Source organism: Panthera pardus, unplaced genomic scaffold, assembly GCF_024362965.1.
Source record: "Panthera pardus isolate Hobbes unplaced genomic scaffold, ASM2436296v1 HiC_scaffold_27, whole genome shotgun sequence".
Classification (NCBI taxonomy): Eukaryota; Metazoa; Chordata; class Mammalia; order Carnivora; family Felidae; genus Panthera; species Panthera pardus.
This window is the reverse complement of record NW_026526843.1, coordinates 33675616-33701226: the sequence shown is the minus strand read 5'-3', so window position 1 is coordinate 33701226 and position 25611 is coordinate 33675616. Positions and strand designations below refer to the sequence as shown.

Below are 25611 nucleotides of genomic sequence, written 5' to 3'. Positions count from 1 at the left end.
GTTCCCAACATTATAAAGTTAGGAGGAAGAAAACCTTAGAAAACATGCACACACACACACACACACACACACGAATAATAAACATTTGCCTAGCCAAGTATTATGTGATCTTATGCCTCTCTTCCTGCAAATAGATTTCTTTTTTTTATGTTTCTTTATTTATTTTGAGAGAGAGACAGAGACAGAGACAGAGACAGAGACAGAGAGCAGGAGCACAAGCAGGGGAGGGGCAGAGAGAGAAGGAGAGACAGAACCCCAAGCAGGCTCCATGCCATCAGCACAGGGCCCGATGCGGGGCTCAAACCCACAAACTGCGAGATCATGACCTGAGAGGAGATCAACAGTGGGACGCTTAACTGACTGAGCCACCCAGACAGTCTTGCAAATAAATTTCTTAAGACTACACAGTTTTAAGAAAACTGATGATCTATTTATATACATTTATTATTTATAGAAATGATAACAATTTACTCAAATCGATATATAAAAGTATTATCACATTTATTTTGTTCAAGATGTTATGACATCCCAGTTTATTTCAGTAATTAAAAATCAGTATTCAATAACCCCAGAAGAAAATAAAAGCTAACAATAATAATGAATGTTCAGCCTAAGCGTGTTTCGTTATCAAGTTGCCTTGAAGTCCCTATTAGGTCTTTCAAAAGCAGATGCTTTTTCTGAGGTTTTTAAGTACATGAAGCTTTCTCCATCATATACAACCATCCTCAAACAAACAGAGGAAACACTGGATTATTGAACAGATTAATGTTCAGATAACAAGTAAATTAACAATGGAGAAAAAAGAGCACATTCAATCAAAATCAATACCAATACAAAGGTAAGTAGTGCATGTAGACACAAATGCATGAATTGATTGACTCATATTAAAAATTCCCCAGAAGGACACAAAATATTTATTGAATATTCCATTTGAACTATCTCCCCTCTTCTTTTTTTGTTTTTTTCTGACAAGGACACTTTGACCTTAGATGTATAGTGCTATAATAAAGAACCAAGATGAATAATTTTTAACATCTACATAATAGTGACAATTTCCTCCCGTGTTCTTGCACAAACAAAAGGAATTTCTTTTCTTGGGGCCCCTCGGCGGCTCAGTCAGTTAAGTGTCTGACTTCACCTCAGGTCACGATCTTGCAGTCCAGTTCGTGGGTTCAAGCCCTACATCGGGCTCTGTGCTGACAGCTCAGAGCCTGGAGTCTGCTTTGGATTCTGCCTCTCTCTGTCTCTCTCTGTCTCTCTCTCTCTCTCTGCCCTTCCCCCACTCACACTCTCTCTGTCTCTCTCTCTCAAAAACAAGTTAAAAAAAAATCTTAAAAAATAAAACAAAATGCCGTTTCTCAAAATTTTAGTCTCCAGTTTCGTAAGAATTAAAAATACTCGTGACCAGGCTTACAGGTATTTACCATTTCCAAATTTGAAGAAATCAGTTCCCAACTTCCTAATGACTACAGTTCAAGTTAAATCTCCTCTTGTTTTATATATCCAGGGCTGAACTGGTTGTATGCCAAGCCTTTCCGATGAACTGTCTTGATTCCTAACCTTCTCTCCCCTTGAAAAATAAATATATATACATATGTTTATTTCACCCCTCCCTCTTTCAGCTGGTTCCATTTGATAGGTCTGATGTGCTACTATTGTGAGTATATTTAAAATGAACATATGCACATACATATTAAGATTGTATGTTTAAAATTTAACTGCTTTGACAGGTAAAGTACATCTTTTAAACTATTAAATGAAAAAACCTGACTTCAAAACTCAATCTCAATATAGATCTTACAAGTTTGAACTGATCCTTTCCCTCGGTCTTCTGTTTCAAATTTCCTTTTTGATTTTTGTTTACCCAAATATCTAAGTCATATTTAAGTTTACACAGGGCCCATCAGACGAAAGGTCCCCGATTTATCAATCGCGACTCCTTGGATGGTTTCTGGACTTTGAGTGGTTTGTACAAAACTCATTGCAAAGTGAAACAAAGCCATGCCCTCAGACATCTTGCCTGCTCTAGGGTCTGATCCGTCTTTCTCACGCCTCATGGAGTAATAACTTCTCAGCACACACTACTGCACCTTGGAAATTGCCATCTTATTCCCCACCCATAGTTCTTCTCGGTGGGGTTCTCCCACCCCATTACCATTTACTCAGATTCAGTGGGAATCATTCAACATCATTCATTCATTAGTTTTGACCACTCGCTATACGTATAGTGATACAGGAGGAAAAGAAAAGAGATGTAGGTTTATGGAATTTACAGTCTAGTTGGTGAGGCAGAAACAGAAGAGTAGCAGACAGCATCTTCATTTCAGAAACTGATTGTCATTCATAAAACACAGATACTTTTGGAGGAAGCAGAGGCGAATGACCCCGTAACAAGCAAAAAGGAATAGGCAAAAAAGAAAACTGTAACTGTTTATACCACACACTTGCCAGTCTGATTAACTTTGCAGGATTAAACTTTAATGTATTATCGTCATTATTAATCATGACAAATTCTACATAGTTTTGTAATGGGCATCCTCCAAGAGTCTTCCTGCCAAGTTTTTACAGCTTTTCTCTCAGGTAATTTTCTCCCACCAATGTATGGGGATGCCAGATGAGAGCGATTTCTCTTGCAAAGCCTTTGGATTAATTTATGCAAATATAGGCAGTCCATTCTTGAATTTCTGATTCTCTATCCAGACATTATCACCTAATAGCTACCACTTACTGCTCATGATGCTTTGACATCCATTATTTAATTTGCCACGGTGGAACAATACTAACCCAAAACCTCTTTGTGACAGCCGTGATTTTTTTTCAGACAACAACATATCTATCATTCATTTACAAGTCCTCAACCAAACTAATCACCCAGAGGATTTGGGGGACAGAGGTTCACCCCTTCACCACTGGCATGCAATTCATTCAGTCAAACCTCTCTGTGCGCAAAAGTAGCTTCCAGGCCATTTGTTAAGGAAACGCGTGATCTATTTCACTAGCTTTTCTTTTTATTCAGAGAATAATACTTTTAGAAATTGAAAACACCACAATACAAACGCACCATTTTAATGGACTAAAGCAAGGAAACCTCTCTATGTTTTTTTTTTTAAAGATTTAAAGAATTCCTTATAATATCTTTCCAAAGTAGGGCCAGTTGTAAGAATTACCTAAATACTCCATTTGTATCCATTTGAGAAGGCTAAGTGTATTGGATTTGGTCCTCTCTTCACTTGAGTGAAGAAATCTGTTGATCAGAAATAAGTCTAGTAGCTAAAATTCCTGTGTCAGTTTTAAGAGGGTTAGTTGTTAACAAAATATACCAGAGGATTGTCTGTATACAAAGAAAATTAATGAACTATTTAAGTATGTTATGGGAATTTGAAAAGATTTGAAGACTAGAAGAAGAGAGAACAAAAACTGTTGACTAGTGGGGCGCCTGGGTGGCTCAGTCGGGTGTTTGACTTTGGCTCAGGTCATAATCTTAGGGTTCATGGGGTTGAGCCCCACGTCAGGCTCTGCGCTGACGGCTCAGAGCCTAGAGCCTGCTTTGTATTATGTGTCTCCCTCTCTCTCTCTGCCCCTCCCCTGCTCATGCTCTGTCTCTCTCTCTCTCAAAAATAAATAAACATTTAAAAAAATTTAAAAAATCGTTGACTAGTAACCCCATAAAGCACAAGACTACAATCACATTTCATCTTCACATTTTATAATAAATGTCATTAATTGAGAACATGCTATTTCCTAGGCATTCTACAAAAAAAGTTTGCACATATCAGCTCATTTAATCCTCACAAAATAATATCCATGATTTGTTTTTTTCACGGGTTAAACATGAAGAAACTAATGTTTAACCAAACTTATATTTAGCTATGTTCCTACAAATTTACTATATGTGTGTATAATATACAAATATATATATGTATATATACAAATATATGTGTATATATGCATATATATGTATATATACATATATATGCATATATACATGTATATATACAAATATATATATTTGTATATATACATGTATATATACATATATATATTTGTATATATACATGTATATATACAAATATATATATGTATATATACATGTATATATACAAATATATATATGTATGTATACACACACACACACACACACACACACATAAAGATGGTAAATGTTCTTTGGGATTTATTCCATTAAAATGGGACATATGCTTATAAGCTAAGTGTTGCTCCATTAGATAATTTTATCTTCATTTCTTTTGAAGAATTCCTTAAAGTCTAACTCTCTCTTTCTAGATATTTATACCTTTTAGTAAAGGATAGATATTGTCCAACCCAGACTCCAGAAATACACTTAGAAAAGAGACTTGGGAAATCTATCTAGGAATTATAGATCCACCCTCTTATTTTTCACCGTCATCCCAGGGGTTTTCAGGGATTCCATCAAAACCCTTTCAGTGGAGCCCAAGTTGTCCTCAATATTTTGGAAAAGCGATGGTGTATACAATTACACAGGTGATAAGCAGAATCTCTCCGAATTCTTTGAATTGGTTAACAAGTAGTAAGACAGTCTTCTCATGTGCATAAAATAGCTCCAAAATTTGTATACCCAGAGCTCATTTTCTTATTTGTGTAAAGGTGATACACATTCTTAGATAAATGATATATTAAGTTCTATGACACCGATACTCAGTGTTCACCTAAACCAGAGGTCACGAGCTGGCAAGCCCTTTATCTGACTTCTGCCTGCAGGTGAGTTTTGTTTGGGCCTAGCCAACGATTTTAAAACGTTGTAAACTGGATACCTTTCAACAACGTGTAGATTCATCTTTGCTGTGTTTTCTGTTAGTCCCCATTTTCTCACACCTAGGTGTCTTCCTCATATTGCCTACCTTGTCCCTAAAGGCACTCAAGTTGGAGACAGGCCTCACAGCGTGTGAGCACAAGAGAGACAACCTCGATGTCAATACCCTACAGCCACTGGCTTGTTCATCCCCATTAGCCTAACAAGTTACTCCAGTCCCCTAGAAAAACACACACGTTCCGTCCAAGTATTTCTACAAGTCCCTACGAGCTGTCTCACATGTAATCACGAATGAATCAATCCGTATCACGCGCTGCTGCAGCTGCTCTGGGCTTTCGTCAAGCACGTATGTATCTGCCATCACCTGCCACCATTTACTGTATCCGCTGGTCATTCATCATCTGCCACTGGGCATCCATCATCATTTGCTGGGCATCCACTGAGTACCGCCATGTCTGTTGGGCATCCACAATCTCCCACCAGGCATTGTGGTCTCTGTTGATGCTCTGCCATTTCACCACCAGCGCCTTCCATGAGAATGCTGCTTCCCTGGCTTGGGTGCTGTTACCTGGTGCTGCCCTCAAGATATCACATGGTACCGCATTTGCTTCAGTCTCTATTGTACTCAGTGTTCCTTGCAGAGGTTAGGACTATGTCCCTCCATACTTTGTGGAATGTTCTGTTACCCAAACATTGAAAGACCAATGCTCGTCCCTGCCCCCTTCACAGAATCCCTGCGCAAAACGGCTTTTTGTTTTCTTTTTCGTTTTCTCCTTATTGTCGTCTCCCCAGGGTTGACACATTCTGTAGGGCTAATTTAGAGTTTATTTACAGATGCCTTCAATCCGGTCCTCCGCCCTCTGAAAGACTAAGCGGTGACCTTGCCAGTCTTGTGTGCTTGTACATACCTAGACTTTATCCCTGTATCTGGCATCTTTTAAATGAATAAATGAATGACTCATGAGGTTAGGTACTGGGGATTTCCTGCCCCCACCCATCTAGACCTATGAATCTTTCACAGGTCAACCAAACTTGTTGGTTCAAACGTCTTCTAATATCTCCCTTCCCTCTTCAGATACACATAATCATTTTGCTGCAAGCTCTTTATCCTATGGCAAAAAAAAATTTTTACCAGGTAAGTTTCAATTTTAAGTGTAAAATCAATATACTTATGAAAAATTGCGGTGACCTATATTAAAGAATACAATCCAGAAGTTCTGGTTTGTTTCTCTAGAACAGAAGTTCTGGTTTGTATCTCTAGAGTCTGCTTTCTCTAGTTATTCTTTGCACTTTATTTCTCTTCTTTTTTCCTTAGAGGTATGCAGCTTTGGCCGATTAATTACGGCTTTCATCCTCCAATAAATTCACAAAATAAATTCAAAAGGTAATTTTAATGAACATTCCAGTGCTACTTGTAAGGGTCGTATGACCACAGGCACATAGCCAGCAATGTCTAAGCTAAGTAATAGCATCTAGCACCTAACTGAATGCTTGCTTCGTGTCACCCCCTGATGGTAAGGAAGGTGATGATGATAATTATAATAGCTGGCTTTAACCGAGCACTATATGGGAGGAAAAACGTTCCTGGGACCCTGCAAATTAAATTGGCAAAAGGCAGATTAACAAGAGAGTTTATTATGATACATATGAACGCCTTCATAGAAAACAAGACCCAAAGAAGCAGCTGGATCTGGGGCTTATGGACCATCGTAACAAAGAGCAATATATTGGGAGAAGTGATAAGACAAAAGAAAAAGGCTTTTGGAAACCAATTTGACAATTTCATATTAAAAAAAAAAGAAAAGGGCTTTGAGCTTCTAGGGGTGGTATATCGTGGAAGGTAAATATGTGGAGAAAACTAATAGAAGGTAAAGGTTATTTTACTAAGGTTTGCTATACAGATTCAATTTCTTGCGATCCTGGGGAGGATAAGTGTGTTTCCAGAGATTAAGAGCAATTCTCTTCAGGGTGCTTGGCTGGCTCGGTTGGTTAAGCTTTCGACTCTTGATTTCGGCTCAGGTCATGATCTCACGGTTCGTGAGTTCGAGGCCTGCCTCAGGCTCCATGCTGACCCTGGGGAGCCTGCTTAGGATTCTCTCTCTCTCTCTCTCTCTCTCTCTCTCTCTCTCTTTCGGTCCCTCTTTCTTTCTCTCTCTCTGTTTCTCGAGATAAAGAAACAAACTTAAAAATATATAAAAAAGAGGTGCCTGGGTGGTTCAGTCAGTTAAGCCTCCAACTCTTGATTTTGGCTGAAGTCACGATCTCATGATTTTGGGGGAATCCAGCCCCACGTCAGGCAGGCTCCGTGCTAACAGTACAGAGTCTGCTTGGGATTCTCTCTCTTTCTCTTTTTCTGCCCCTCTTCCGCTCTCTCTCTCTCTCTCTCCCTCAGAAATGAAATAAATAAATAAATAAATAAGAATAAAATGAAACATAGTTTCAGAGAGGGAGGCAAACCATAAGAGACTCTTAAATACGCAGAACAAACTGAAGGTTGAGGTGGGGGGGGGTAGTGGGTGATGGGCATCGAGGAGGGCACTTGATGGGATGAGCCCTGGGCATTGCATGGAAGCGATGAATCCCGGGAACCTACCCCCGAAACCAAGAGCACACTGTATATGCTGTATGTGAGCCAATGTGACAATAAATTATAATAAGTAAATAATTAATTCAAAGAATATCATTAGCTATAAAAAAAGAAAAGAAGAAAAGAAATCTTTATATAGAGAGATAGATAGATAGATATAGATATAAAGAGTAATTCTCTTCTTGGCATGGGAGAGAGAAACTTTAAAAGAGGGAAATTTATACTACACTGTTGGACTGAAAGGGGGAGTAGAGCGTTTTTTCTCCATCTATCACTTCTCCGTTGCCTTTAGCTCAAAAGAATTCGTATGCCCAAATGGCCTACTTTGGGGTGGCATACTCCCATCCTTCAGCACTTAACTCTGTGTCCACTACCTCATTTACTGCTCACAGTCAATAAAGGTAAGGAAAGCTGAAGCATACAATTTTACCGGATTTTAGGGCCGTAAAAGGCTAACCTCCATTCTCCTTTCGATGGCCGATATTAAGGGCCCCAATTCCCCAGCTGTTCAGACTTGTATTTCTGCCACTGAGCCCTGGAAATGTGAAGACTCAAGCCAAATGCTGGTTCTTGCTTCCTGACTCGATATGGCTCTAGAGACACAGAGTAGCGTAACTGAAAAAATAACCTCCGGTAGGTCCAGGAGTCATTTCTCCGGACCCTAGAGTGATAATAACAGTTAACGCTTATCGTACGTTCACTAGAGCTATACATGGCCCTAGCTGCTAGACACTCTTTTAGAACCATAGCTTTCTTCACAATAATTTCATTATTTTGCATTTATAATGCATCTGTAATGCATTTCAGTGCATCTCAGACTCTTAACACCCTCTTAGACACAAAGTTTGAAAGCCCAGGTTTCAAAGCCTTTATTATCATGTGATTCCAAGACAGAATGAAGAAGTGGGGAAGGGTCAGAATATGTCTTCAATTAGTTGAAGGATTTTCATGCTCCTATGGCTCCAAAACATAAGAGCCAGATAAATGGGAGAAGATAAAGAAGCACATTAGGGTTCGATTAAATGGTCTTTATTGATGAAAAGCTCTACTTTTCAAGGAAACTCCGTTGCTGGAGTTTGTACAAAGAATTTCTCCTTCGAGTACGAGTTTGAACTAGGTATTTTCTAGGTGTTTTTCTATGTTTTGAGATTCTGTAATTAAACTTCCTACTGCTGTCACTTTGAACAAGTTACCTACTCGGAGCCTGAAATTATCATTATGGAGGTCGAAGTATACAGCTTTTGTGTATGATAGGGAGATGAAAAGAATTACTATTTCGTACAACAGGGTTATGTGCCTATAGTTGTGAGAGTCAATTTGCTGGAGCTAATCAGTCATTAGTCCAAGGAAAAAAAGTAAATTCTTTCTGTTCCTAGATGAAAACACTACTCACTAATTAGATATTATTTTAATAACTCAGAAGACATTTTTATCTCTTATTGCCATCCAAGTGAACATATAAGAAAATCTACTTAGAAATGAATGGACTGGGTATCCATAACCTTCACTCTTACACATTATGAGACGATTAAGGATAGCCTCCTTAGCCTCTATTTCAAAGGGCAGTCATTCAATCTTGAAAACTGCCTTTCACTTCTTTCTCTTCCCCCTTAGTCAAATTTCTATATTCTGTGAGTCCCGAAATTTGTTTTGTGTTAAATAAAGGATCAGAAATCTAAAATCTTACCACATGTTTTCACTCCTATGTGGATCCTGAGAAACTTAACAGAAGACAAGGGGGGAGGTGAAGGGGGGGGAAGTTACAGAGAGGGAAGGAGGCCAACCATAAGAGACTCTTAAAAACAGAATAAACTGAGGAATGATGGGGGTGGGAGGGAGGGGAGGGTGGGTGATGGGCATTGAGGACGGCACCTGTTGGGATGAGCCCTGGGTGTTGTATGGAAACCAATTGGACAATAAAGTATATAGAGAAAAGATAAAGTAAAATGAGAAAAAAAAGAAATCTAAAATCTTTGCACTCTAATTGCTTTGCATTCCAAATATACCAAAGACAGGTGCTCTGCACATTGTTCTCATAAAACTAAGTCCCCAAAATAAGCTTTGTGAGTTTTTTCCATGACTTAATGACAGGACAGTGTTTCTTTTTTAAATAAGAATATCAACATGACAAACAGGTTGAGTGAGATTTTTTTCTACACTGTGGATTTTTCTCACTGAGAAATGGTTAATAAAATAGGTAGCAGAGATGGAATTTGAGCTACCTGTTTATTTATCTCTATTTTCTTTTCTTTTTTAAAAAAATGTTTATTCTGAGAGAGAGAGCGCGTACACAAGTGGGGGAAGGGTAGAGAGAGAGAAGGAGAGAAAGAACCCCAAGCAGGCTCCAAGCTGTCCACGCAGAGCCCAAAAGTGGGCCTCGAACTCACAAACTGTGAGATCATGATCGGATCAAAATCAAGAGTTAGACGCTTGACTGACTGAGCCGCCCAGATGCCCCGGTTTATCTCTATCTTCATTATTTAATTACATGTTAAGAGACATGTGAGGGTCTTTATGGAAGTGTATATACAATCACAAAGCAGCCCGAGCCATGGCAGATCCTTATTTCTATTTTCTACGCAATTGTAGGATCGCGGCCTCTGTGGATTTTAACCCGATTCAGAAAGCAGCAGGGAAGAAAGTATTCTGAATCAGTACTTACAGTACACATAGGATAGTTAGGTCAGACCATGTTCTGCAGAGCAAAAGCTTTCCTTATTCTAGATAGAGTTCAGTTTTTAGAATGCCAAAGAATTACACTAGCTAATGAAAACCATACAGTATTTTCGCCTCACGATTATGTAGGAAAAAACCTTGAGGGAGAACTAAAAGAAAGACATTTAATATTTCCCAAGCACTTATTTATTTTTCTATTTTGCTTTAACTCCATCTCATATATTCTTGGCTTAATATCGTCTCCATATTTGTATTTATAGGGAGAAAGAACTTTTCTGGGCTCCCTATTTTAGTAACAAGTACAGAGGAGAAAAGCTAAATATGTGGTAATGAACTGATAGCCCAAGCTAAGTTTCATATATTTCATTTGAAATGGAAAACATATTCAAAATAGAGTGTAGAAAAATAATGAAAAGTAAATTCCTTGTGTTCTTTTTAAAAAATTTTTTTAGTTATTAATTTTTTTGAGAGAGAGAAAGCAAGCTGGGGAGGGTCAAAAAGAGAGGGAGAGAGAAATCCCAAGCAGGTTCTGTGCTGTTAGCACAGAGCCTGACCGGGGGCTCGAACTCACGAGCTGTGAGATCATGACCTGAGCCAAAACCAAGAGCTGGAGCCTTAACAGACTGAGCCACCCAGGCGCCCCAATTCCTTACGTTCTTTGAAGTCTTTCTTGTGATGGGAGAAACTGACGTCTGATTTTCAATTCCTCAAAAACTTGATTACAATCTCTGTATATGCATGAATGTCACCCGTGGGTGAGACATAAAAACCATCGTAATCAACCCTTATGTTCTCTAAAAGGGATATAGGGGTAAAGAATAAAGACAGCAAGCGATTTCTACTAAACATTATAATACATTTTGCTTAATTACCAATAAAATGAAAATTTTTGAATAGAAAAGTTATATTAAAGCTAAATATTAACGTTAATCATATACATGTTTGAATTTTGTAGTTTCCTATTCTTTGCTCCAATTCTAACTAAAAACTACTGTCTTTTAACTAGATCTGTTTTGATCAAATGACTCTTAAATAATGCCGTATTAATATTGTGACTTTGGGCAAATCAATGGATGTATCTAAGAATTAGATTCTCCTTCACTAATGACTAGCTTTTACTGTGTACTTATCGTGGTAAGTATTTTAATCTACATGATCTCACCTAGCATCTACTTGATAGGTATTTGTAAATATTAAAGACTGAAATTGAAAAAATTTAGTAAGCAAATCTTGACACAACTTTAAGATATTATTTTTTATATTACATTGAACCAAGTCTCTAGCTATAATTAAAAAAATATGCATAAAGGGGTGCCTGGGTGCTAAGGCGGTTGAGTGTCCTACTTTGACTCAGGTCATGATCTCACAGTTCATGAGTTCGAGCCCCACATCCGGGTCTGTGCTGACAGCTCGGAGCTGAGAGCCTGCCTCAGATTTTATGTCTCTCTCTCTCTCTGCCCCTCCCCCACTTGCACTCTGTCTCTCTTTCAAAAGAATAAATACATAAACATTTTTTTAAAGATATGCATATGAAAATGTACACTGTGTATTTCTACCTCTACCAAAGCAAATATTCTGGAGGTATTTTCTTGGTTTTAGTATTATATATACACATATATACATATGTATACATATATATACATGCACATGTGTATGTATGTACATATATGTATATGTATATATACATATATGTGTATAGCTATACATATACATATATGTATACATATACATGTATACACGTACATATACATGTATAGGTATATACCTATACATGTATATGTATAGGTATGCACATATATGTATATATACATACATATATGTACATACCTATACATATATATGTGCATATATATGGGCTCGGTTTAATTATAATGAAGTAAGGTAAATGTCTTATAGTTTACATATAAATATATATATATATTTTTTGGTTCGGTTTAATTATAATGAAGTAAGGTAAATGTCTTATAGTTTAAGTAGAGTAGGAAACTTAAATGAATACTTCTCCAAAAGTTATTTCTTTTTTTTTCAACTTTTTTTTTTTTTATTTTTTTATTTTTGGGACAGAGAGAGACAGAGCATGAACAGGGGAGGGGCAGAGAGAGAGGGAGACACAGAATCGGAAACAGGCCCCAGGCTCCGAGCCATCAGCCCAGAGCCTGACGCGGGGCTCGAACTCACAGACCGCGAGATCGTGACCTGGCTGAAGTCGGACGCTTAACCGACTGCGCCACCCAGGCGCCCCAAAAGTTATTTCATTTAAAAACGTAAAGGCAATTGTTGAAGACCACCATTTCATAAATAATTATAAATTACTGAATTTTTACTGTGACTCATTCACCTAAGTTTCATTTTAATTAGTTATGTAAATAACCACATAAAAGAGGGAAGAGGCAGTAAGGAAATCTAAGACTGTATTTAATTCTGATGTAGACTATTGTGCCAGTGTGATTAAGAACTGTCTAGTTTTTACTGTGAAATAAACAAAGAATCTTAAAAGATATTGCTCATGCCATTATATGACACTTGTAACTCTCATGTTCTCTTGCATTTTTTCCAGACGTGTTAGGATTACTTGAAAAAAAAAATGACAATTTAACAGCACACAGGTGATAGTTAATAGGAAAAATAAAAGTACAGAAGGGGGAGGGGGCGCCTGGGTGGCTCAGTCCGTTAAGCGACAGACTTCCACGGATCATGAACTGGGTCATGATCAGGTCAAGATCTCCCTGTATGCGAGTTCCAGCCCCGCGGGGGACTCTGTGCTGACAGCTCAGAGCCTGGAGCCTGCTTGGGATTCTGTGTCTCAGTCTCTCTGCCCCTCCCCCACTCGTGCTCTGTCTCTGTCTCTCAAAAATAAATAAACATTAAAAATGAAGAAAAAATAAAAAATAAAAATAAAAGTATAGAAAGGAAAAATAGTAGGACCACAAAAGGAAAACCTCAACTCACTTATGGCTTAAGGAAATTACTATATGCCTCTATGCTGTAACACAATAACAATAACAAAAATAAGATTAATAGTGATAGCTATGATATATATTGGGGCCCAGCTATATGCCAAACACTTTACTCAAAACTTATGACTTAACCTAATAAAACTACATGAGGTAGGTACTATTATTTACCTTTTATAGATAAGGAAACCTAAGTCCAGGTTGTACAATAAGGAAGTATGGATCTAACCTCAAAGTCTATACTCTTTCCAGTTTGCTTTGCTATGTCATATAAATAATAGCAGTTCCTCAAATTTAATATTTTTACTTAAATCGTTCATCAAAACCTCAGAGCAGGGGCACCTGGGTGGCTCAGTCGGTTAAGTGTCCGACTTCGGCTCAGGTCACGATCTCGCGGTCCGTGAGTTCGAGCCCCGCGTCGGGCTCTGGGCTGATGGCTCAGAGCCTGGAGCCTGCTTCCGATTCTGTGTCTCCCTGTCTGTCTGCTCCTCCCCCGTTCATGCTCTGTCTCTCTCTCTGTCTCAAAAATAAATAAACGTTAAAAAAAAATTAAAAAAAAACCAACAACCTCAGAGCAGGCCTTCATTATAGGTATTATTATCCATACCTAACAAATCTGGCAGGAAAAAAACAATGCATATGTGTTGACTTGAAAAAAATATGCTTGGGCACCTGGGTGGCTCAGTCAGTTAAGTGTCCAACTTCAGCTCGGGTTGCGATCTCACGGTTCGTGAGTTCGAGCCCAGCATCCAGCTCTGTGCTGGCAGCATGGAGCCTGCTTGGGATTCTCTTTCTCTCTCTCTCTCTCTCTCTGCCCCTCCCCTGCTTGTGCTCGTGCTGTCTCTCTCTCTCTCAAAATAAATAAACATTTTTTAAAAAGAAAATAGCCATATATAATTTCTAAAGGTTAAATCCTGGAGTAATCTTTGTCAAATTGGAGCATACGTTCTTAAATCATCTCAAAATGGAAACAAACAGAATTATATTCTTTTTCAACAATAAAGGTTATGTTTGTCAATGCAATCTTGGGATATTGATCTGATCTGTCAGAGATCACTTCTGCTGAGCAGCAGGTGCATTCCAAAAATTGCGATTACATATTCACTACATTTTTTAGTCAGCCAAGTCAGATAACTGAAACCACAGAATTCATCCAGGGATTGAAATTAAACATTTTCCTTTATTAACTAATTAAATAAATCAAATAATTCTCAAAATGTCTTTCACTTTGTACATTTAATTTTATAGCTATCAGATTTGGTTTCTGCATCCTTTCTAAAATATCTTTCTGCATCCTTCCTAAAATATCTATCTAAATGAAATTAAAACCTTATTTTACCCAGAAGCCACTCCATCCCATTCAACCCTGTGACCAAACTCTACTATCTTTAACACTCTAAGAAACTCTTGTGGGTCCAGAAACAACCAGTTAGCCACCAGGATGGAGATGTTCCAACAATCTTTGATCTAACAATGATCAAAGAAAATAAAGGTCATAATTAAACTATTATAACTCAAGTGCTAAATCACAGTGAATATAAAACACATTCAATATCTGTTTTTTAGCACTGAACAAACAAAACACAGGAAATACAAATGTGTTAACCCCAATCCCTACCGACAAGGGAGTTTATAATATACTTATACATGTGTGTGTTTGTATGTGTCTGTGGGAAGCACAATTTGGAAAAAGAGATAATGAACAGGGGCGCCTGGGTGGCTCAATCAATTGAGCATCCGATTTTGGCTCAGGTCGTGATCTCACGGTTTGTGAGTTCGAGCCCTGCATCGGGTTCTGAGCTGACAGTGCAGAGCCTGCTTGGGATTCTCTCTCTCTCTCTCTCTCTCTCTCTCTCTCTCTCTCAAAGTAAATAAAAGAAAGTAAAAGAAAATTTTAAATAAAGATAATGAACAACGTGGGGTTACATGCTAATGATGCAATGTATTGAACACATAATATATAGTTCAGAAATACAGTGGAGGGACATGTCTGCATGGTCAACCAGTGCAAAAAGAACTTACAGCAGCAATATTTAAATGACTATGATAAAGTAGGTGACATTTTCCCAGCTATCAAACTGCTTCATAAATGGTCTTCTTCATACTTGCTAAATATACTCAAAGCCAACTCAACATTGAGGAAAAACAGAGAAATGCAACTTAATTACACGCACACATTCAGGATCGCATCTTTTCACTAATAGTTTATTAAAAATACAACTGCTTATATTTTGTAGCTTTCAGAGATATCTAAATTCTTGCTAGTTCTTGTGAAAGAAAAATAGATATAGTGTAAAATGTCATGACAAAATACTATGGAACAGAAACATGATGGCAAAAACATCCGGATAAAGCTAATATATTGATAACATTTTTACTAATAGATTGACAAAATATATATTGATAATTACACTAATATATTGATGTCTAGATAGATAAATAAAAATTTTACCTCAATTACCATCTGCTGTGTTAAAAAACGGCACTAATACATAAATAAAATGACCATTACTTGTGAGTCTCTCTCTGCCCCTCCCCCGCTCGTGCTCGCGCTCTTTCAAAATTAATAAATAAACTTCTAAAAAAAAATTTTTAAAAGGAAAGAAAGTTCACCCTGTATTAGGCCTTGTGCTTGGCATTACGAATACAGAGGTGAATAAACAGGGCCCTAGCCCCAAAGGAACCTACTCACTTTTTACAAAATACTCGAATAACTTAAATGTTACATAGTCTAAAAAAACAAAAAAAAACCCACAAACAAACAAATAAATAAATGTTACATAGGCTAGCATTTTCTATTGTAGTGTCACTAGGTAAAACTTCTAATTTTCAGCATCAGCCTTGAACAATTCCTAGGGAATTTTTTTTTTTTTTTTTTTTTTAAATAGCAGCTTCAGGTTTCTTTACTGTTACTATAGTACCAGGAACTCTGCTAATCACTTTACACATTACGGCGTCTGAGCCTCACAATAACAACATTACAGGGTGTATCGTATGATCTTGTTTTACAGATAAGGAAGCAATGGCTTTGGAGTATAATTATTCAACACCATACCAAAAGTGTCAGAGTCAGAATCTGAAGCTACTGCGTTTTTTCTTTTTTCTCATTTTTAAAAAAAAAAAAAATTATTGTCCAGTTCCTAGAGAAATTTCAAAATCAGCAGCGGCTAAATTCAGTGACTCTGACTAAAGGTAACTCATGGAGATCTGAGATATCTATTTCTTTTTTGTTGTTTCCTTTTTATTTTATTTTAGAGAGAGAGAGAGAGCACGTGCGCGCAAGCCAGGGAGAGGGGCAGAGGGAGGGAGAGAGAACCTTAAGCAGGCTCCACGCTCAGAGTGGAGTCCGATGTGGGGCTCAACCCCACGACCCTGGGATCATGACCAGAGCCTAAATCAAGAGTCAGACACTCAACTGACTGAGCCACCCAGGTGCCCCTGAGATACCCATTTCTAATTAAAATCCTTGAGGCAAATAGTGGTTTTGTAACATCCTTCTTCAGGAAATAAGATGAAATGCAGAAGGGGAGGATGCCTATGTCTACATGACGACAAAGGTTTGCACCATTTGTGGGTGGTACTGTCGATGAAAGGATTAGTCGCATTCCTTTTTCGAAGCGGCTTTTTAACATTGCAAGTGAAATGTATCGGAGGTGCTTCGTCAGCCCATCTGTCAATGCAGATGTCAATAAGCATGAAATGCCACTAAATCTCGGTGGTATTCCTCGAGGTGTCATAGTGCTGTAGGAAATGGGTTTTGGTATCGGACGAACATGGATTTAAATCCTTATGTTACCTTCTTCTCACCTGGGACAAATGACTTTTTACTTCTGAATCACAATTTCTTCATCTATAAAACAGAAACGAGCATCTAACAGATGGCACTGAAGGTCTGCGGTCACGTGTATGGAACACCTGGCATTTAGTATGCGCGTGATATTGTAATATTATTAATGAAATTACTCTGAGGAATTTATTGCAGTAGAATGTTATTTTGGAAGCCCTGAAAAGAAGTGACCAGGAAAATTCTGTTTAACTTCACATGCCACCAACTTCTGACCATCTGTCCCCAAAAAAGATAGGATAGTAGAATGAGATCACAGAACAAGAAAAAAGAATGCAACATCTCGTAAGCCAGCTTACAAATGCGATGACTGTCTACCCTTGTGAATAGTATTTGATTAGCGTCTTTGTGTGTGTGTGTATAGATAGATAGACAGATGGAGAGGGAAATAATCATGCATATTTCATATATATATATATATATATATAGATGGAGAGGGAAATAATCATACATATTTCATTTTCCCATTCATATATGCTTTTGTTGCCATTTCCATGTTAAAGAAAAAAAGTTTGGGGCGCCTGGGTGGCTCAGTTGGTTAAGCGTCCGACTTCAGCTCAGGTCATGATCTCACGGTTCATGGATTCGAGCCCCGCATCGGGCTCTGTGCTGACAGCTCGGAGCCTGGAGCCTGTTTCAGGTTCTGTGTCTCCCTCTCTCTCTGCCCCTCCCCCACTCGCGCTCTGTCTCCCTCTGTCTCAAAATTAAAAAAAAAAAAATTAAGAAAAAAAAAGAAAAAAGTTTGTGTCTGTCATTTTGAAAACAAAGCTACCTATGAGCTACCATTAAGCATCCTATGTAAGAGGCAGTGACTGACCCTCTAGGGATTAGATGGGGGGTTGTGCTGTGTAGTAAGGAATCTTTGCTGTCCCAGGTCAGAGGTGGAAAAAACCTTAAGCTCCAGGCTAAAGACTCCAGTGCTCATCCTGATTCTCTTTCTGTTACTATCTCTTGGGAGTCTGCACAAACAAAAGAAATGGAAAGTAAAATATATATAGGGCCAAATGACGAAAGAGAATATGAGAAGTTTTGTGTATAAATCCTACACCTGAACCTTAATCATGGACTGACCCACCTCCCCGGGACTCCATTTCAGAAGGCTTTTGGCAAAAGAACAAATTGCCTCTGGTTGCAGCCTCATTTTCCAGTTGTCTGCACAGGTCTTTAAGGTAATAAAGGGTGCCTAGACCTGAATCTGGTTCGTATCAGTGGATAACTAGTAAGAACAGTGGAAGCAAAATTGTAGAGATGTGTTATCTTGGGTGGGAGACTGTAGTTGATATCCTAAATATTTAACTCATTTGTGCATAATCTTTCCATTTATCACTGAAGAACCTTGTAAAGCAGATAAAACAGGCAATTTTCTCAAGCTTTCGGAAGGGAAACGAAATCCCAAGGTGGGTGCACACATACAGACGGTATGTGGCAGAGCAGATACTAGAACAAATCTTTCTCCTCCCTTCCCTACACTCATTAGAACCACAGAATATGGATTCTTCTGTGCCCTGCATATCGGAAGCAGAGTTAGGCACCTGTGAACGGTATCGATGTTTTACGCATAAAATCTCTAAAACGGCCTCATAGTCTAAGTAATAATCCTCGAAACTCAAGGCGACAACTGCTTCTCGTGAACAGTGGGGCCCTGGGCTCGTTCAGACTCACATTCCCGCTACTCTGAAAGGCCACTGGGGAATGGTTTTAGTCCAAGGCTAGCAAGTATTTCAAATAACTCTACACTTTAATGAAAATCTCTCCAGTTCTGAGCCTGGTTGCCCCTTGTTAGATGTCAACTAATTCGTAAGAGAACTGGAGGCATTAGGCACAGGACAAGATTTTATGGGTTTATTCAGCAATGAGTTCTGTTTTCTGAAATATGGCAAAGTGGGCTTTTTGGAACAACACTACCAAATAAGTATATTGGATATATGGATGTGTGTGTGTGTGTGTGTGTGTGTGTGTGTGTACACATATCAAAGAACTGACAAGATAGTAAGGAATAACGAGGGCAAAATTTTAGTTGGGGGCGGAACCCCGATATAGGATTGAAGCACCTTTTGCCCTACAGATAATTTGCTAAACAAGGGAGTTTGAAAGTATGCGGACAGGAATGCAAACAGATCATCCTCATTTTAAGTCGGCTTCCTAAAGAACTATACCCTGATAGAAGGGTAAACCAGACCCAAACCTGAACCACACTCTCACCCCTGCAGTTTGTAAGGAAAAGTGCCTTGGAGCGGAGGGGTGAAGGGAACCTGTTTTTGATCAATTCTAACCACAAGCCAGGGCACACAGTGATTTGCAATGGTCAAACAAACCCAAGCTATACATTTAGTGGATCACAGTCTTGGAACATAGTGCGCCATGCATCAGTTAAAAAACAGCAAACAGTGCAGTTGACAAAAAGCAACTAAAGTTGAAGAGGTACTTCACAGAAGAAGTCCAAATGAGTCGGAGTACCTTTCTGTATGTGCTGCTCAAACTTAGTAGTGATCAGGGAAATTAAAACCAAAATTAAGCACCAGTAAATAGTCACTGGATGAGCAAAATTGAAACTGTGAGTATACTTGTGTTGGCAAACACGTGGAGCAATAGGAACTCACACAGTTGTGATGGGAATGAATGTAAATTGATAAAACTATCTTGAAAAATGGCACAGCATTAATAGCAATCTTAGAAAAGTATAGGGGGGCGCCTGGGCGGCTCAGTCAGTTAAATGTCAGACTCTCGATTTCCGCTCAGCTGACGATCTCTCAGTTTGTGAGTTCCAGCCCTGTGTCAGGCTCTGCACTGACAGTGTGGAGCCGGCTTGGGATCTTTCTCTCTCCTTCTGCCCCTTCCCCCCTCCTCTCTTTCAAAATAAGTAAGCTTTTTTTTTTTTTTTTTAAGTTTGTGCCCTCTAATCCAGAACTTCCACTGTTGAGTATACAGTCTAGAGAATGCCTTACAACTGAGCACCAACATACGTGTAGAAGAATTATTTGCAGCATTATTGCTTGTAAATACCCCAAACTGGAAGAAATAAAATTATACAACAAACAGTAAAGCATATACTTAAATTGCTGCCTTTAGTAATACAACCAAATATCATGCAGATAAAAAAGCTGAGGCACAGAGTGATACGATTGTTCACCCAAAATCACACATATTTTAAGCGACAGAGGTAGGATTTACCTGCAAGCAATCACATTCTAAAGTCCTTAGGTATTATATGGTGCTGCTTCTCATAAATTTGTTCCCTAAGAAGTGATTGATATTAGGATAAGCTATATGAAATTGGCATGTTTTGTGAGTCAAAAGAGTTGAATACTAGCAAATTCATACGGTTCAACCCAACAGTTCTCTTAAGTTCTGAAATCACCTAGTTGGTCTGAGATCACCTTGCACAGTGTATCAGCTTATTTCTCCCTAGCCTTCGCCCTCAAAATGAGTTTTTATACGGTCTTTTATTGGTGACAAAAGTTTCCTCTGAATGCCATCATTGCTGAAGACTCTGGGTTGCTTCTTTATTCTGGTTTTTATTTTATTAAGTGACTGTGGTAAAAAAAAAAAAAAAAAAAAAAAAAAAAAAAAAAGTCTTACGAGCCATAGGGAATGGAAATGATGAAAGCAATTACAAATGTTAACACAGACCAAGAATGATAGTCTTCTGCGTGCATTTGTACTAGTGACCCACTTCCCAGGCAACAGAGGCTTCCCAAATGAAAAAACCCGTAATAATCTTTTTCTGGGAGTGAACCAGAGAGGGCGGGGGAGAGTGAACGCAAGTGAGATCTTTGGACAGATTTTTTTTGGCGGGGGGGAGCGGCTCCTATTTCTGTCTTGAATCCAGACAGTCCACTTGCGGTTCTCCCTAAGCCTCCCTCTGTCTCGCCATATTTGGCTTCCCCTCACTCTCGCGCGGTACCTACCCAGCCCTTTCTGGCGGGAAGCCCTCCAAACCGGTAGAACTTCGTCGAGGGAAACAGATAAAACAAATACACGGGCCCAGCGAGGCTGATAAAACTTTGCAAAACTAGAAACAAAAAAGGAAAAACTAACCAACCTCAACCAACCAGCGCCCTGCCTGCTGGGGGCGCCGTCCTACGTCCTGTCGCACAATCATACACACAAAAGGCAGTGCGCCGGTGCCAGAGACCCGGAGCCGCCATCGTCCACAGACGGGGGAGCGGGAAATACGGACGCGGCCCTCACAGATATGGAGACAGGAGTCCCCGTGAAGTTCGAACCCCAGGATGAGATGTCTGGCTTTCAGGACAGCCTAGTCTTACAGGTACCACCTCTGCCAAACCCACTGCCCTGGGCCGTGTATATGCCGCAGATGCCCAGACAAGGGAGCCCAGCCAGCATGCTGACCGAAATGGCGGCTGACGACCAGGGTGGCTTTGACGGCTACGGCGGTAACCAGCAGCAGCCGCTGCTGCCGCCACTGCAGCCGCTGCCGCCGCCGCCGCCACCGCCACCACCGCCGCCGCCACTGCAGCCGTTGCTGCCGCCGTTGCCGCCGCCACTGCAGCCGCCGCCGCCACTGCAGCCGCCGCCGCCACTGCAGCCGCCGCCGCCACTGCAGCCGCCGCAACAGCAAATCCAGTGCATGGTGTGCGGGGACAAGGCAAGCGGCAAGCACTACGGCCAGTTCACGTGCGAGGGCTGCAAGAGCTTCTTCAAGCGCAGCGTGAAGAAGAACCTGAGCTTCAGATGCCAAGCCAACCAAGACTGTCGCGTCGATCAGCACCGTCGCAACCGGTGCCAGTACTGCCGCTTCAGAAAGTGCCTCGACGTCGGTATGAAACCAGAAGCAGTGCAAAGCAACAGGAGACCGCCCACCCAGCCAGCCCACGGGCCATCTGCGCTGACCACCCGGCAACCCTCCGACTGCTATCCGAACCTGTCTGGGTATGTTTCTCTGCTCCTCAGCGCGGAGCCCAACCCCTTGCCTTGGTCAAGCTGCCAGTTCATACCGCCCAACACCATCCTCAGCCTCGAGGACATTTGCGAACAGGCTGCGCGGATGCTCTTCGGCGCCGTGGAATGGGCCCGGAACATACCCTTCTTCCTGGCCCTGCCGCTCAGCGACCAGGTGGCCATGCTTCGCCTTACCTGGTGCGAGCTGTTCACGCTGAACTGGGCGCGGTGCTCCATGCCACTCCATGTGGTCTCGTTCCTGGCCTCGACCTGCTTACACAACACGCCCATGTCTTCGGACCAAGTTGCCGTCTTTATGGACAACGTCCGGATCTTCCAAGAGCAAACCGAGAAGCTCAAAGCTCTGCAAGTCGACCCCACCGAGTACAGCTGCCTCAAGGCCATCGTCCTGTTCACTTCAGATGCCAGCGGTCTCTCCGATGCGGCGCAAGTGGAAAGCTTGCAGGAGAAGTCCCAGTGCGCCCTGGAGCAATACGTTAGGAACCAGTACAAGGACCAACCAACGCGATTCGGAAAGCTTTTGCTTCGCCTCCCTTCCTTCCGCACCGTGTCCTCCGCAGTCATAGAGCAGTTATTTTTCATCCACCTGGTAGGTAAAACCCCCATCAAAACCCTCATCCGGGGTATGTTACTGTCAGGTAACAGTTACAGCAGTAATAACTAGCCGTACGTGGCACTTCAAAAAATGTCAAAATAAGAATGGGGCAGGGGGCTGAAACGGAGAGAGCAAAGAGGTAGACTGGTTTCTTTGCTTAATACCGTTAAAGGATATAAAAGGGATGTTACAAGTTTGCCAGAAGAAGGGAGGGAAAGAATTTAATGGACTGTGAGTTTGAAAAAAAAAAAGAGAGACTGTCAAATGAACTTTTACAGAATTCCAAAAAAACCCCACAAAACACCAAAAAACAAACAAAAATAAAACACCCCCCCCACACACACACACACAAAAACAAAAAAACTGAAAAATTCTTATGTCAGAACAGCCTGCTACTTATTTTTGTATAAAAAGGAAATTAGTCTTGCTCTTGTTTTGGTAAACTTGTGAAAAATATTGCCCAAAGCGCCTTTAAGGAGATTGGGAGAAAATGTGCAGAATGGAGAGAAAGTAAGCCTTTTTCCCCCAAATTATTAACTGTGTTTTATCTATGTACCTCGAGCTGTTCTCTTCTTGTACTGTTCTAGTTCCAAACCACTTTATTCTGTGGCTCTATAATACGTTTTGATATAATCTTGGTTTCTTAAAATGCTGTGTATCCTTAAAATGTATGTTCTGCAAGAATTAAAACTGAGTCCATGAAAATATCACAGGAAGACATAAAACTTTAAAAGGCAATTCCAAGATGATGGAAACACACAAGTGGTATCCAAAAACGTTAGATGAAATCGAGCACTCTAATTTGAGAACTGGAGGAATCACATACAACACTTAGCTTCCCTTAACCCTGCCTCTTCCCTCAAAAGACACTATGACAAACCTAGATTTTTAAAAACACTTTAGAGGATGGACTGTAGGATTTATTGGCGGCAACAAATGTGTCCAAGACGCATGCTGTCGTTTTGAATAGAAAGTGAACGTTTGTACTTTGAGTTGAGCCCCATTTAGTTCTTGAATTGTTATGGAAATCCTACATTTGTGTATTCGGAAATCCTTTATGTTATAAATGCTGATATCATCCCCCCCTTTTTTTAAAGAAATGTAGTTGAAATCAGCATGACAGAATAACACTGTTGGCACTTATAGGTAACATGATTCATTCGGTATCTTCGAGTTTACAGTTAGGTTTGGTTTGGTTTTGTTTTTAAGTGCAATATGTCAGTATACTGTAAAAGATATAATAACTGAATTATTTGATCAAGTGTTATATTCCAGGGGAAAATGAGAGTATTCCAAAATTAAAGTATTATTTATTTGGTATCTTAAAAAAAAAAATCTTTTGCTGAGCAGGCCTATACCCCAAATGAGAGTAAACCATATATCCTAGGCCCGATCACCCAGAGGATTCCATACAACACAAACCCATCCGTTTTGAAAGAGCCTTCCAAAAGTTCATGGAAACAAATACGTAGACACAATGCATCAATTTCTACGCGCAGAGAAATTTCCTTCAGAATTGTATCTTCGGATTTTAAGAAAGTAGAAAATAGGGAAGGATGACAAGCAAGTCATGAAAAACCGGGGAACAAAAATCTCTGTGTGATCTCCCAGGTCAGAAAGATCTACTTGTTGGTATGGGGTAAAAAAAAAATGAATACAAAATTTACAAATGCCTGAGAGAAATCATCTCAAGTATAAGCGATTGAACTGAGTTACAAAATCTGGAAAAAGAAAGTTACAAAATGGCTGTGCAATTTTGGTCCAAAAGGTGCTACCTTTGTCTAATGTTTCAGAGCCAGAGTTTTTTCTTTCCATGCAGAAATGAACACATCAAAGCTCATTTTTTTTAATTGCAGTGTAACGTGAGGTACAACGTTAGTTTTGTGCGTATGACATGATGATCTCACATCCTTACCAACCAACACTTGTTAATTTTTGTCTTTTTGATAATAGCCATTTTGACAATTGGGAGGTGACAGCTCACTGTAGTTTTGAGGCATATGTCCTTAATGATATGTGATGCTGAGCATCTTTCCACGCACCTGTTGGCCATCTGTATGCTTCGGTGGGAAAAGGTCTATCTATTCCCACAGAATAGAATATTCTGTTCTGCTTGCTTTTGAACCACATTGCTTGGGTTTTTGTTGTTGTTGTTGCGTAATAGGAGTTCTTTAACTATTTTGATAATAACCCCTTCATAGATATATGATTTGCAAGTATCTTTTCCCATTCAGTAGCTTCCTTTTTTATTTTGCTCGATGGTTTCTTATCTAACTGTGCACAAGCTTTTTGGTTTAATGTGGTCCCATTTGTTTATTTTTGCTTTTGTTGCCATTACTTCTATAGTCGGAAATGACAAAATGATATTGTCAAGGAACTTCTCACCTATATTTTCTTCTAGTTTTATGATTTCTGGTCTTACATTCAAATTTTTCATCCATTTTGAGTTCATTTTTCCCCCATTTGTTTTAATGTGCAAATATTTGTTTACTGGACTTGACAAATGTATTATGGTAAGATATGATATGAACAATGCGAAAAACTGGATGGGAATATATGAAATCTCTATTATCGTTGCAACTTTTCCGTATATGAAATTATTCCAAAAATAAAGTTCTTTAAAATCTTTTTAGGTGTGTATTCTTTTTTTCTATGTCTTCTTATCATATTCCACTAGATAATTTGTATTTCTAGGGGAGTACTATTTTCTTTTGAGGTATAACACTTCTACAGTGAGTGCAAAAATCTTAATTGTATAGAGCAGTAATTTTTTTAATATTTTACTTTTTAATAAATGCTTAACATATATTTATTTTTGAGAGACAGAGAGAGAGCATGAGCTAATGAGGAGCACAGAGAGAGGGAGACACAGAATCCAAAGCAGGCTCCAGGTTCTGAGCTGTCAGCCCAGAGCCTGACACAGGGCTCAAACCCAGGAACCTTGAGATCATGAGCCGAGCTGAAGTCAGACTCTCAACCGACTGAGCCACGCTGGCACCCTGTTACCTTTTTGTTTTAAGTTTATTTATTTATTTTGAGACGGAGACTGCGCCAGCGGGGGAGAGGCAGAGAGAGGGAGAGAGAGAGAGAATCCCAAGCAGGCTCCGCACTGTCAGCACAGAGCCCAATGGGGGGCTGGAATTCACGAACCCCGAGACGGTGACCTGAGCTGTGAACAAGAGTCAGAAACTTAACCAACTGAGCCACCCAGGTGCCCCGATCAGTAATCTTTTTAACACA

At 39.7% G+C, this 25611-nt stretch overlaps 2 protein-coding genes across 3 annotated transcripts in view; both read left to right on the top strand.

The window, feature by feature from the left end:
• The window catches only part of HTR2C (5-hydroxytryptamine receptor 2C), a 288932-nt gene that overhangs the window by 158378 nt on the left and 104943 nt on the right, over window positions 1–25611 (top strand). The window lies entirely within an intron of this gene.
• LOC109253687 (COUP transcription factor 2-like) lies at window positions 21006–22473 on the top strand. The gene is given in 2 exon segments (XM_019426893.2): window positions 21006–21263; window positions 21423–22473. Coding segments are annotated over 2 exon segments (1266 nt in total). The 5' UTR covers window positions 21006–21048.